The 13,604-nt window shown below is 40.8% G+C and overlaps 1 protein-coding gene across 1 annotated transcript; it reads right to left on the bottom strand.

Annotated features, from left to right (window-relative positions):
• Positions 1-9,007: 9,007 nt before the first annotated feature.
• Positions 9,008-12,835, bottom strand: LOC126810452 (cholinesterase 2). The gene is made up of 2 exons (XM_050535539.2): positions 11,217-12,835; positions 9,008-10,469 (listed from the first exon to the last, which is right to left on the bottom strand). Exons 1-2 carry the CDS (start codon positions 12,761-12,763, stop codon positions 10,181-10,183), a joined length of 1,836 nt encoding a protein of 611 aa, XP_050391496.1. The 5' UTR covers positions 12,764-12,835; the 3' UTR covers positions 9,008-10,180.
• Positions 12,836-13,604: the final 769 nt, after the last annotated feature.

Below are 13,604 nucleotides of genomic sequence, written 5' to 3' on the forward strand. Positions count from 1 at the left end.
GAAGGCAGAAATGCCAAACAGCAGAGTGGAGTCGGGGAGCAGAAATGCGAGATAGCAGAGTAAAGTCAGCGAGCAGAAATGTCAGAAAGCAGAGTGGGATCGGAAAGCAGAAATGCCAGATAGTAGAGTGAAGTCGGAAAGGAAAAATGTCGGACAGCAGAGCGAAGTCAGAAAGATAATAGAGTGAAGTCAGGAAGATAGCAAAATGAATGTCATATAGCATGCAGAGAAGGCAGAGAAAATGAGACTGAAACCACATGGAACAAATCCCAGATAACAGAGTGTGGTCAAAAGGTAGAATACAGTCAGTACATCGAAGTCAGAGAACAGTAGATTGGAGTCTGGTGATGCCCAGTCAGTAGAGTGAAGTCTGGGGATAGAGTAGAGTATAGCCATAGGAGTATGGGGGAGATACCAAGAATAATTTCGTGTAGTTACCAGTTATTAATGGGTGATAATCGTCTTCATTGTTCCTAGTTTTAGTTACAAAAGATTCTATTTTCCTTGCAGCAGCATCAAATTGGTTTAAATACTTCTCAAAGGTCCACGGAGTTCCTCCTTTAGACCAGACATCAAAACCTGAAGCAAACATCAGTAATCATACAATTAAATACTAAAAATTACAACAGAAATTATGAGAAGCGTGGATTTTCAAAATAAATGAGAAGGGTTCTATAGAAAAGGGTTTTATAGAAAATGCAAGCATACACTACCCCCATCCCGGGATGTTAGAGTGGTAGCATGGGCTTAGATTTCAGACGCCAAAGCTACTTGGTACACAGAAACCTCGGGGCAATAGCTAGTATCATCCATTTGTTAAATATGAAAATAACAGTATCCCTTTTCCTCCTGGGTGTATTTACAAAAATATGTTTATTTTTACATATACATGTATACTCTTCAAAAAAAAAGTAGGGGATATTCAGAAACAATACAAAACTGCGGAAATGCACTGCTGGTTTTATTAGAGGTAACCAGTGTATGTTAATAACAGACCAATTGCCTACATATGAACTTAAACATGACGCTCATTTACACGTCTCCAAACGCGAGCACGCCTATCGGTGAAATCCGGAGTAAATCTTGACTCATCTGAGAACATTACTCGCGCCCATCGATGATTACCCCAATTTCTACGCTGCCTACAACATTGAAGCCTGTTTGCCATGTGCTGGCGAGTCAATGGAGGCTCAACACGCGGTCGTCGCGCATGCAAATGGGCTGCATGTAGCCGATTTCTAATCGTTTGAGGTGTCACTCGAATTCCTGTAACTTAGTACAAGTTTACAAAAAGCTGATTGGTCGTTTGTCCTCGATTTCGCAGGACCTGTGTACGAATATATTGATCCCGGGATTGTGTAGTGGCACTAGGACGACCTGAACGAGGTCTATCATCAACATTATGTGTTTGTTGGTACTGGTTCCACAGTCTGCTATCACAGACTGTGACCATTTAAAGCATGCCAATAGCGCGTAGACGTTCATCATGTTGAAGACGTCACGTTGGGAATTAAACGTAACACTCTAAAGCAAAGATATGCTAAACAGTAAGTCTTATACAAGAACCGATAGGAAAGCAAACTAAATAGGATAAACCAGCACGCGACAGTTTTCATCGACCCTTCCTTGAAGTGTCAAATTTGACAATGACCCCCCCCCCCCCCCCACACACACACACACACGTGTATGACGTTATTGCGTGTCCCACATGCAGCTCAGTGGCTCTGTTGAGGCGATAAGTTCTTCATCTGTGAACATACTCTCAAAGCATGTCAAGTGTCCATGACTATTTATCATATCACAACCTGCATAGGTATTTGCATTTCAATATCCCCTATATGGTTTCGATTCCCCGGTTGTACGTGACAAGGAGTAGGGTCGCCTGTTCAACCGCGTGGGTTTACACCGACTGCTAAAGACCCCTACGTGCATGCGAATTATTGAAATAAAATTGAACCATATGTTAGTCCCAAAATGACCTAATTTGTGTCGAGTGGACGTTACCCCCCCCCCCCCGTCTCTCTCGACAAGCGATAAAACGGAAGTAGAAGTGAACATGCGCGCAAAGTTATTCGGTTACGGTAAACATGTTGATTTGAATCAAGCGAGTCACGCACTGTACATAACTCGATTCGGAAAAGTGTGAACGCGGCTTAAAATGATACAATTACTCTTTTTTCGGAAAGCAGTTTTAGACTATTCAACCGTTTTAAACGAGAAAATGTCATTGGCAACTCCTTCGTGACTAGGTATTTGATCTACGTACCAAATTTTACGGGCAGATACCCAACACTAGCGCCCACACTTCAGCCAAATTTGGCCCATTCGGCCCCATAGGGGCTGAGTACGGGCCCTTTTCCAGAGCAAAATCGGCCAAAAAAAACCGGCTAAAAATTGAAATACGCGCGCAGTGGTCATTTTCCCGGGGGTACATAAACTGAAACAAAAAATAGAGATGGAACTAGGTGTTCGATTTTAATTTTGAGATCATTTTTGGATGCCCCGATGTCGGAAATGAGGGGGTAGCCGAAGTTTCGAAGAAATAGGACCATTTTTTAAAAAAAATCCTTCATAACAACGTATTTAGCTGCTTTTGACTTCGCGCATGCGCGACGCTGGAACCAAAGGTACCATGACTACCAAATTCCGGCTAGGAACATTTTACGTTGATACCTAGGTGCCCTGAATATTTCAAGGCGATACCTGCATTCCTTCAAGTCGTTTGTTCTTGGCACGGCTCCCGGTCACTTGCAGTTCAATTCATTTTATTTTAAGTCTTGATAAGGCTTCCGTAAGGGGAAAAAAGGGGAATTTCGCCACGACACAGGCACCGGTTGTCGAAGAACCGTAAAATTTAGACACAATACGTCCATTGCCAACCCGGACTCTGTGCTTTTGTTCCGATTAAAAAAAAGAGTTTTAGCAAAAAAACTTTAACTTTCTAGGAACTCGTTCAAAGGGTATACCACCGTGCACGACTAACTTTCGATTAGGAAGGATTTCCTCAAACGCCGAGATAGGCCCATTGGCGGGACCCGAGGTTAGGTATTCTTAAACTATATCGACCGCGGAAAGACTTTCGGTATCGTCAAAATTTTCATAAATTGTTATCTGTAGTTTATTTTTCAATTAGAAAACAGCTATTCAAATAAAAGAGATTGAAGATTTTATATTAGGAGAGCTGGCTGAAAAGTTCTAAGCCTATCTACGAAATACCTATCTATTGCAAGATGGCTTTGAAAATTTCAGCTTCCTAGATTCAGTCAAAATGGTGATACATGTATGACACAATGCATGTCTAAACATGGCAAATTTGAGCGAATGTCAGTTCTGGATTGTCAAAGTGTTATCTATGTAATGCTCTGTATTGCATTCTATTATTGCAAGGATGCTGTAATTTGGAGTGGTACCTCTGCAGAGAAAGAGAAAGGGAGTTTAACGTCCACTCGACACAAACTAGGTCATTTCGGGACTAACATTGTTTTAATTTTTATTTCAATAATTCGCTTGCGCGTAGGGGTCTTTAGCAGTGGGAGGAAACCGGAGGACCCGGAGAAAACCCACGAGGTTGGACAGGCGACCCTACTCCTTGTCACGTACATTCGGGGATTCGAAACCACGTCAGTTGACTCAATGACAGGCTTTATGATACAGCGCGCACATGCTAACCATTCGGCCATCCAATCACCCGTACCTCTGCATGGTTTGGGGGAGAACATATAAGAATTTCAAGGAGATAGCGTGAACAGAAGTGACGAAGGCAGTGGAGTTCAGTTTTGCACTCTTCACAATTCTGTGTCTTTTGTGGCTATGTTCATGTATTAGCCATGATTTTTTTTTAAATATTGGAGCTATCATGCTAACATTTTCAGAGATTCATCCTACATGTATTCCTGGGTGGCTGTGAAAATTTCAGCTTGCTTGCTCAAGTAGAACTGTTCATTTGAGGCTGTGACAAGCCAGCAGTGGCATTTTCAATGAAAACCGCTCTATCCGCAGTCATTAAAAAAAATTGTTTGGACTTAAAAACAAACTTCTCGTTGGACTATTGCATTAAAATTTTCACAGGATTTGTAGAATCCCAATATCCATCTGATATTAAGAGCAGATTAGGGTGCGGTTCTGGGGGGATTGATTTTTTTGGGAAAATATGGTCAGTTCCGTGGAACTGCAGTGATACTTTTCATCGAACTGGGGAGGGCTGCATTTCCTTTTTTTTGCAGCTATGATCCTGATATTTTAACATCACCTTCCTATATATATGGCGTGGGTAGGACAGAAGTAACTGCTCTTAAATCTTTAATATTGATGCTAGTAGTCTGAAGTTGTTACACAACCTTCCTATATACATAATGTAAGCACTGGTCCTTTGTTTTACTATTAGATGAATGCAAGCAGTTTTATCTGCCAAATTGCTGTCCGAGTGTTGTATGAAGGCTAAATAGGCCTACTGCCGGCATATAGGGTCTAAAATCTTTAATATTGATGCTAGGAGCCAGAAATTTGCAAGGAAATTTCATAATGTATTAAGGTTGGATGTCTAAAAATTTTATCTTCCTTAAGTCAGGAGAAATTGAGATATGCAGAAATGAAATTTGGAAAAGGCGATTTCTCGGATAGGCCTTCATATGACACATAAATCCATTTTTAGTGGGACATGAATATGCCCACCTAGGGCTTGCAAGAGTTAATAGCAGTTGACCAAGATGTCCAGGAACCTTTTTGTGGAAGCCGATCTTTGAATATGGAGTTGTATTTCTTTATTTATCCAAAATCTGCTCACCATGAGAATTTGACTAAAAATCCAACATAACCACCATGTGGAACTGTGATCTTTATGCCATGCATTTGATTAATCCTGTAGCTATTGGGCCCCAACTTTCCCAAAATGTGTCTGTATTAATAAAAGATTTGTGTAAAAATGAGCTTGTTTGTCTCAGAATTAAAGATTCAGGGGCCAAGCGCTGCTACGTATGACGTCATTATGACGCTATATTTGCTTATATTTTAATAATTCCAAACGCTACAACGTTCTAATTTTAATGACAGTTTTAATAAATATCCAGGATCATTTTGCAATAAAAAAAAATAAGACTATTTGGTTTTGTTTTCTTTATTTAAGCAAAATAATGGGTCTGTATAAATGCAAATGGCCGCCAACGGGTCACATGACTAAATCCATCATGGCGGATAGCCTATGTGGACTTAAAATAACATTTTAATTTTTAGCCGATTTTTCCCTGGAAAAAAGGGCCCGTACTCAGCCCCTGTTGGCTGTAGGGTGGGCGCAAGCGTTAGGTTAGGTAAAATTTGGCTGCGATTGCCCCCACGGAAGGGGTCGAACATAGGCGTTAATATAGGTGACCACTTGGCCAAAATTTCCAAAGTCGACATTTTCACTTGAATATCCAAAGAATTCGTTTTAAAAATTGAGTAAGCTCTTCAAAATTTCAGAATCCCCCCCCTCCCAACCCCATTTCCCACCCTTGCGCATCCGAATAAGGTTTCAAAATTAAAATCGAAGCATTCTACCATTTTTCGAAAAAATGTTTTCTTTTCGGTAACCTCGGGAAAAAAACCACCCCTCAACTTGCAGAAGTCGGAACCAGAAGTGGGTGATATGGAAAGCTGTACAAGGTCCTGGGGTAAGTACCCAGTGATTTTCAGGTTTATACCCACGGATGTTGTGGGCAAACGGGCACGCGTATTTCGATTTTTGGCCGAATCTGGACTGATTTTGCGCTGAAAAGGGGCCCGTACTCAGCCCCCAGGGGTCCGAGGGAGTCCAAATGTGGCTGAGAGGTGTGCAATGAGGTGAGGTACTTTCCCTGAAACTTTGATGCCGATCGGCCCTCTTGAAGGTTCGGGCGTAGCGATAATCCACCTAAAAAAAAGACGAAAAGGGAAAAAGTCGATTTTGGCATTTCTTTGCCCCCTAGAAAAAGCCCATAACTCACCCTCTATGGGCAGCAGGTCCATGAAATTTAACGGGAGGCCAGTGGGGGTCCGTTGGCAGGTCCCCACCAAAGATGGGCATGATCGGCCAGGGGGTTCCGATTTTATTAAAGTTCTCCCGTAAAAGTCGAATTAAGGGTAGATAAGTGACGAATCAGAAACCTACTCGACCTTATTCCCCACCGGGGGTCTCAAGCGAAATCTTTATCGATTTCCTTGGTCTTAGGGGGTTAGGCCAAATTCCTTGGGCAACCTGTGGGTAAGGCTGCCCATCCCTAAACCTGACACCCCCGGCCATGACCTTTTTGTAAACCTTGCCTCGGGGTATAGGCCTCGGGGAGATACACTTAAACTTTACCCGTATTGGAGTCCCTACCTCCGTGGCGTTATTTCGTGGACCCATTCCAGGTAAAGAGGTGACATAGAGATAGGAAGGTGACATAGAGAAAGGGAAAATGGCCATCGCTCGACTTGCAGAGGTCAGAACCGGAAGATGGTGTTAACGAATCCCGTAAAGGTTCCTAGGGCAGGTCACCAGTGAATTTCAGACTGATACCCATGAAAGTACGGATGCTGTGAGCATACGGTCCAATTTCGCTCTGAAAAGGGTCCGTATTAAGCCCCTATGGGCCCGAGGAGGACCAAATTTGGCTGAGCAGGGGCAATCGGCTGATATACTGAAAATGTAGCGCCAATCGTCTTTCGGGAAGGGTCAAGTGTAACAATAATGCATCTGAAAACAAAGCGAAAAGGGAAAAAGTCGATTTTTCGGCATTTCGGTACCCCCTGGAAAAAGCCAATCACTCGGCCCCTATGGGTGGTAGGTAAATAAAATTAGGGTGGGGGGCAAATATGGGTACGATCGGCCAGGGGGTTCAAATTGTTTATTAAAGTTCTCCGGCAAAATCTAATTTATGGTAGGTAAAGTGTCGGATCATAGCCCTACTTGACACATTCCCCCTGGTGGGCCTTGAGGAAATTTTGCCCTTTTCTGACGGTTAGCGGGGTTAGCCTGAATTCATAAAAAAAGAATTGAGGCCAGAATAATCCCTTTTAATCCCTCTATTGCCATTTCTATCCCCGACTTGACCACTTTTCTCAAATCTTGCCCCCCCCCCTCCCCCTTGCTCCCAGGGCGCTGAAATTTCGCTTGTAGGTAGCCCTTGGGTAGACACATGTATGCGAGTGTTATAAGATGTGGCATCTCCATAATGCAGGTGAATGGGTTTTTTAAATACTTAAAATAAGTGTGTCAATTTAGGATGTAGTCAAAGGGGAGATAACTGCCTGACCCATTAATGTATGTAGCAAATGACAAAGGTTTATAAGAAGTCCTGGTAATGCTTGTTACTTATGGTGTGTAAGTGTTATGCAACATAATACACCTATCATTACGGGGACGTCCCCATAATGCAGCTAATATTGTGTTTTACTCTTAAATGGACTATAAGGCAATGATTTGTGTGGGAGAGAGGAATAACTATGCAAGGCAGACTATATTTGTGGGCAGCTATGCATCTGTTCCCATAATGTATTTGACAAATTCTTATTTAGGTGAAAATCATATTAATGCTTGTTGTTTATGGTGTGCAAGTGCTATACCCGTCAGTGTGGGGACGTCCCAATAATGAAGATATCGTAGTGATGGAACTATGGGTCTGGTTTCTGTCTAGAGGACTTTTTAATTATTTTGGTCTTCAAATCGGAACAAAATATATAAAAAGATTTTGTATGTGTTCTTCACATAGTTTCCATATTCTTCACGGCTATTTTAGCTTATTTCGCTATTTAGTAACTATCTTATTACTTTATTCAAACAATTAATATTAAATAGTTTAATTGTTAGCCGTAATCTTCAAAAGAACATACCCTTTATGCCTTTTCATTCAAAACTTTCCTCTCCCAGGTAGGGAAATTATTGGTCCTTGCTATGTATCTAAAACTAGGATAGAGTGTATGAGTGTGCTATTCCAATATACCCACCCTTGTGAGACTGTCCCCAGTATGATGGCAAGACTGAATAATAGTTTCAGGTCCCCACAATGATCAACAGGCCCCCACAACGATGTCCCCACAATGATAAATATCTTTATTTTCAATTTCATCAGTTTTTACAATATCTAATATTGATTAGAATGTCAAACTCTCTATAAATGCCAAAAATGGTCTTGATTGCATGGGTGGATCATGACGTCCCCATAAGTATTTTCTGAGTCAAGGGTCTGACAAATACCTATATGCCGGTATGTGTGGGTGCGTGTGTGTGTGTGTGTGTGGGGGGGGGGCGGCAATTTGAGACGCCTGACGAATTTACCCCACAACTGAAAATATGTAACATTTGGCACTTTTGATGTACGTGACGATGCTGAACATTATGGAACAAATTTCACGCAGTTGGTAAATGCGCGATCTAGCTTAGCTTGTGGAGTGGGGCAGTGGTAGTTTAGGACGTTTTTCCAATTAGAATTTCCCACCATGGGAATTATTGATTTTGTCGATGGTCTAAGAGCGGAAAAGCATTTGTGATGCACAAAAATATTCTCAGCATGCCGAAAAAAGTAACAAAAAGTTAGAAAAATTGTGGATTTTATACGTCGAATGGGTACGAAAACCAGAACGACTGTAAATTTTTTTTTTCTTTTTTGTCTTAGGCCGATTTTGTTGGATTTTTTTTCTCCTGAAGTTGTACTCATATAGACTTTTCATAAAAAGCAAGAATCCTTTGTTTCGGATTTTTTCCCTAGCTCATGTAAATCCGAAATGAAATGAAATAAAATGAAATGGGGTTTAACGTCCTACTGTTCTGCTCCTATACTGGGCTAATGAAGACGGGCATACGCCATACAGTGTGCTATGAGGGAAATTTTGCCCGGGCAGCGGCACTATCACCTACTCTTATATCGAATTCCAACTGCCAAGGGATCTTTTACGTGCATTCTAATGTATACACGGGAATGTAAATCCGAAGTTCTCCTACCATTATTCCTGCTTAAAGATGCATTATTCAAGAGCTAAATCTGCCCATTGTGGATCTTTATTTAAACCTTAAATGTTGTATAGAATATTAATTAGACATTTATTAACAGCCAAGACCACAATCAGCCATGGGATGGCTCCGATATTGAGTAGATTAGAACGGTTCGGCCATTTAATTTATAAATGAAGAAGTGAGGCTAAGTCTCGAATAACCAGTACCTAAGTACCATGGTAACGAAAATAAACAATTAATGCACACATCTTGTCAAAACTACAAACAGTGATAACTTCGCTCAGAGTAAAGTAATTTGAATGATATTTTCTCTCTCTCTCTCTGGATCCCAGAAGGATTAAGTTTAGGGTTAGTGGGAGATAATTACTAACTCTAAGCCGGGATTCCCTACAGACCAATCTTTCTAGTGGCAATGCCCTACCACATCGGCCTAACTTTCTTTTCCCTAACTAATCCGATTTAACTAAACGGCTTCTTCTCCCCCCAAAACGGATTCTTCAGATTCAAAATGGCGGCCATCAGAGAAACCACCGAATTGTATGTACATAATCTTCAAAAATGCAAACAGTAATATGAATAAATTGTGTAAGTGAACGGCATTTGACTTGTCTATTACACAGTTAATAGCATACGCGATATTAAACAAGTGTGTGAGAAAAACCCACAAACGAACATGTGTTCCTTCTCTTGGATCTGATGACACAGACGCTCGGGTAGTGTCTGCAACCATATTATTGACCCAAGCAGTATTCTAGTTCATTTCATAGCAAAAAAAAAACAATTTAGTTAAAAAAAAAAACAATTTGATTTCCAGAAGTGTACATGGCGACTTGGGTGTAAAAAATAATATATCTGTGGTAGATGATCTTGAGAATGAGTGCTCTCGATTTTTCAGGCATAAATTGCCTTCTCCTCGACTACATCTACTTTGTCTATACAAAATATTGTTTATTGTGCATACGATTCCTGATTGTATGGCTGTTCACGAATACAGATCACTCTGTAACCTATGGGATTTTTTTGTGTGTTAACAATCAATTCTAGTTTAGTTCAGTTATATTTTTTATTTGACCAGCCGTAAGACGTACACAGGTTACACACGGTACAACTTGTATTATACATTTTAAATTGTAGAAGAGACGGCTATTTGGACTAGACCGATCGAGATTAGCGAAGGGGTTAATAATGACTGGAAGATAACCACTCCACCCACCACCGCCCTAGTTCCATCATTTATCAATAATGTCGGTAAAATACACAAAATATGAATACAAGACTTATATACAGACAACCATTCAAAGGATTTTGAGTTGCAGATGAAGTAGGACACTTGGGTGGTGGTGGTGGTGGTAGTGTTGTTCGTTTCAGAAGTTGAGGAATATAATCCTGCCAGAATGTGACTCGTCTAGCGTGTATGTACGTCTTGATTTCAGGATTCCCCGAGTTGGGAAAATACAAATACTCTTGTTTATCGTTGGTGTAGAGTTTCCATTCTTGTGGTACAGCCCTGGGTTTGTTCGGGTTTCTGAAGAGAAAATTTGGATGGTTTGTTATTTCAGTACTGTTTGTTTTATGGTTTATTGATCAACTGGGCTGCATTGAACTTTTGAAACGCATTTTGCGGAAGCCGCCGTTGCTTAGTCAGTAAGACGCTTGCGATCCCGGGTTCGTTCCCGGGTTGCCCGAAGCGCTTATCACTTGTCAGTGGTGCAGGATGGAATGAAACAGAATGTCACGTGTACACATTGGCATGTTTGCAAAAGGGCCCTTGGCAGTTGGAATTCGATGTAAGAGTAGGCGTGGCGCCGATGTACGGGCAAAATTTCCCTTATTGTACATTGCAGGCCTATGGAGTGTGACCGTCTTCATTAGCCCAGTTGGTGCACAGCGGGTTGACATCCACCCGTCACAAACTAGGTCATTTCGGAAGTAACATATATGGTTCAATAAATTTTAATAATTCGTTTGCGGACTGGGGTCTTTAGCTGTGGGGGAAAATCGGAGGAACCGTAAGAAAACCTGCGAGGTTGGACAGGCATCAACTCCTTGCGAGATAGTAAAACCACACCACTTGACTCGATGACAGGCCTTATGATCTAAAGCCCGCGGGGTTGATCATTTAACTACACCCACCCCACCCCACCCCATACGACAGAAGAGTACATCATTTGGTTTGACTAAATAAATTTAGTTTAAAACGATGTAGTAATTCAGATCAAACGGTATGTTAGTTTCAAGTTACGTGTCGGCGATAATATAATCCATCACTTACCCTGATTTAGCAAAGTTAGTCCAATAGTCCATTACGATTTTACAAAATGGCCATTCAGCCGCTGCCTGTTCCTTTGTAAATCCATTGAGTTTCATAGAATCTGGGAACCCAAATATGTAAATCAGCTCCTGACCATGTGTAGCCCCTTTCAACCATTCGTTTCCCGGAGGCATGTAAGGATACTGATGATTGAATTCATACTGGTAGGTTTTAGTTTTACCGTTCATATAGGAATGACTTGCTGTATCTTTATAAGCAGGCAGAAGAAACCAGATATCCGTCAAGTAATCACTGACTTGTTTTAAATTAAAATTCACGTCGTTGGGATTCTCGGCGTTCGTGTATAGATGCATCGCAGCCTCCACCAGAGCTTCTAATGAGTTGGAATCGGGAGCTCTCGTCTTTAAAACGTCAGAATTTCTGATAAAATGGCGGAAAAGATTTCGCAAATCTTCAATGGATCCATTTTTCATCTTTTGAATCATGCCAACCCCGACGAATTGAAACATGTAATGTCCTTCATATCCATCGGTTCCCAGTAACAAATCTTTGCTCTGATAAATATTTTTTAATTCACCTGTATGGTTGGGCTTCTGTGGCCAATGGACGGTGTCTAATTTATCAAGCGGGAAACTCGGAGCCCAGGTAAAATCTTCTAGACCATATCCATATTTCAGCATATCCTGTACTGTAGCGTTCTGAAGACATTTCACAATCTGCTCACTGGTTATTTCTCTGTCTATTGGCGGTAACGAACAATTAAACCGCATAGCTAATTTTTTGGCCTGTTTAAAATTTCCTTCTGGTGTGGATTGGGCAAATGGTGAATTTAAGGAGCCACTTTGAGCTATACCTCTTTGAAATAATGTCTCGTTTTCAAATAGCATGTGATACATAACGCTGGAGCTCCCAGCAGATGATCCAAAGATGGTTATCATAGAGCTGTTTCCACCAAAACTATCAATGTTAGCGTTCACCCATTTTAGGGCAGTTCGCTGATCAATTATTCCAACATTTCCAGGAGCATGTTCATCCCCGGTCGATAAAAATCCAAAAGGTCCAAGTCTATAGTTGATGGTCACTAATATCACATCGGTGTAACCTGTCAGTAGTTCACCTCCATATAAGGAAGAATCACCGGAAACGAAGCCACCGCCATAAATAAAGACCATTACGGGGTATTGTTGATTCCCCCGAGAAACGTTATATGGTGTAAAAATGTTTAACCTCAAGCAATCCTCGTCCATTTTTGTTGATTGACCAGCCACATAGATAACTTGAAGACAAGATGGACCATAATCGTAGGCTTCAAATACATCGGTTACATTTCTTGATTTTAAAACGGAATGCTTGAAACGCTCGGGGGGCTCGGCAAAAGGGATACCTAAATACTGTACAATGGTCACATTATTATCGTCAATAGAGACTGTTTTTGTTTTGCCTTTGATGATCCCCGCATCGGTGGTACTTGTGGTTATAATTACAGCTTGATTTACAAACATCAAACAGCTTACAAAGAGTAACAAAATCTTGACTACCTTAGCCATGATGTTGATGTGTTTGTGAACTACGAGGGAGTAGTGCACGACGTTTGTGGTTGACTATACTATTTTAATCAAATCGGTTGAGTATATTGACTAAACCGGACAGACAACACTGAATAGCATTACTCAAGGTGTCTTTTTAAGCTAACAACTTGTATATAAACCGGTTTGAATAAGAATAATACCCTAACAGTATAGGCCGTTCTATTTATACTTTATGACCGACATAGCAAAGATCGCAATCTTTTATAATGGTGACTACAAAGAAGGATTGGTGTTGAATATGATTCATATATGTGTAATATTTTTTTTAAGACAAAATGAAAACTTATCGTTTCTCTGACGTACAAATACGTTTGACAGTAGAATATTGTCAGACTCAGAGTGCCCAAATAAAATGTTCGTTTCGTTTGTAACGTGTAAGTCCATGTAAAAGACATGCCGCCACTTTCCATTCTATGGTTACGTGAGGGGTTTTGCTCGAACAGAAAGTATATCTTGTCGTTTGTATGGTTCGAGTCTTTTATATAAATTGCTAGTTCATATAAAACATATGTTAACAGTTTGATTTTTACAGTTACATTTGCAAAAAGAGAGGGATTTTGCTCAGATTGAAAGTATGTCTTGTTTGTATGTACATTAGTCCATGTAAAAGATACACATATATCATAGCAGTTTCACCTCTATAGTTATGTTTGCAACAAGATAGGGATTTTGCTCTGACAGCAAGAATGACTTGTCCCTGGCATGGGGCAAAATTTCGATGTCCCGCACGTGAACTGTTATCCCACGTAAAAGACACTATATCTTGTAGTAAAGGGTTAGACCATATAAAATATCAAGT

The sequence above is a fragment of the Patella vulgata genome, chromosome 2 (assembly GCF_932274485.2).
Source record: "Patella vulgata chromosome 2, xgPatVulg1.2, whole genome shotgun sequence".
Lineage (NCBI taxonomy): Eukaryota > Metazoa > Mollusca > Gastropoda > Patellidae > Patella > Patella vulgata.

Excerpts from the sequence above, each read along its gene's own strand:
- LOC126810452 (XM_050535539.2), bottom strand. The coding sequence starts at position 12,763 with ATGGCTAAGGTAGTCAAGATTTTGTTACTCTTTGTAAGCTGTTTGATG. Across the intron at positions 10,470-11,216 it reads ACTAACTTTGCTAAATCAGG|AAACCCGAACAAACCCAGGG; the intron begins GTAAGTGATGGA and ends TTTTCTCTTCAG.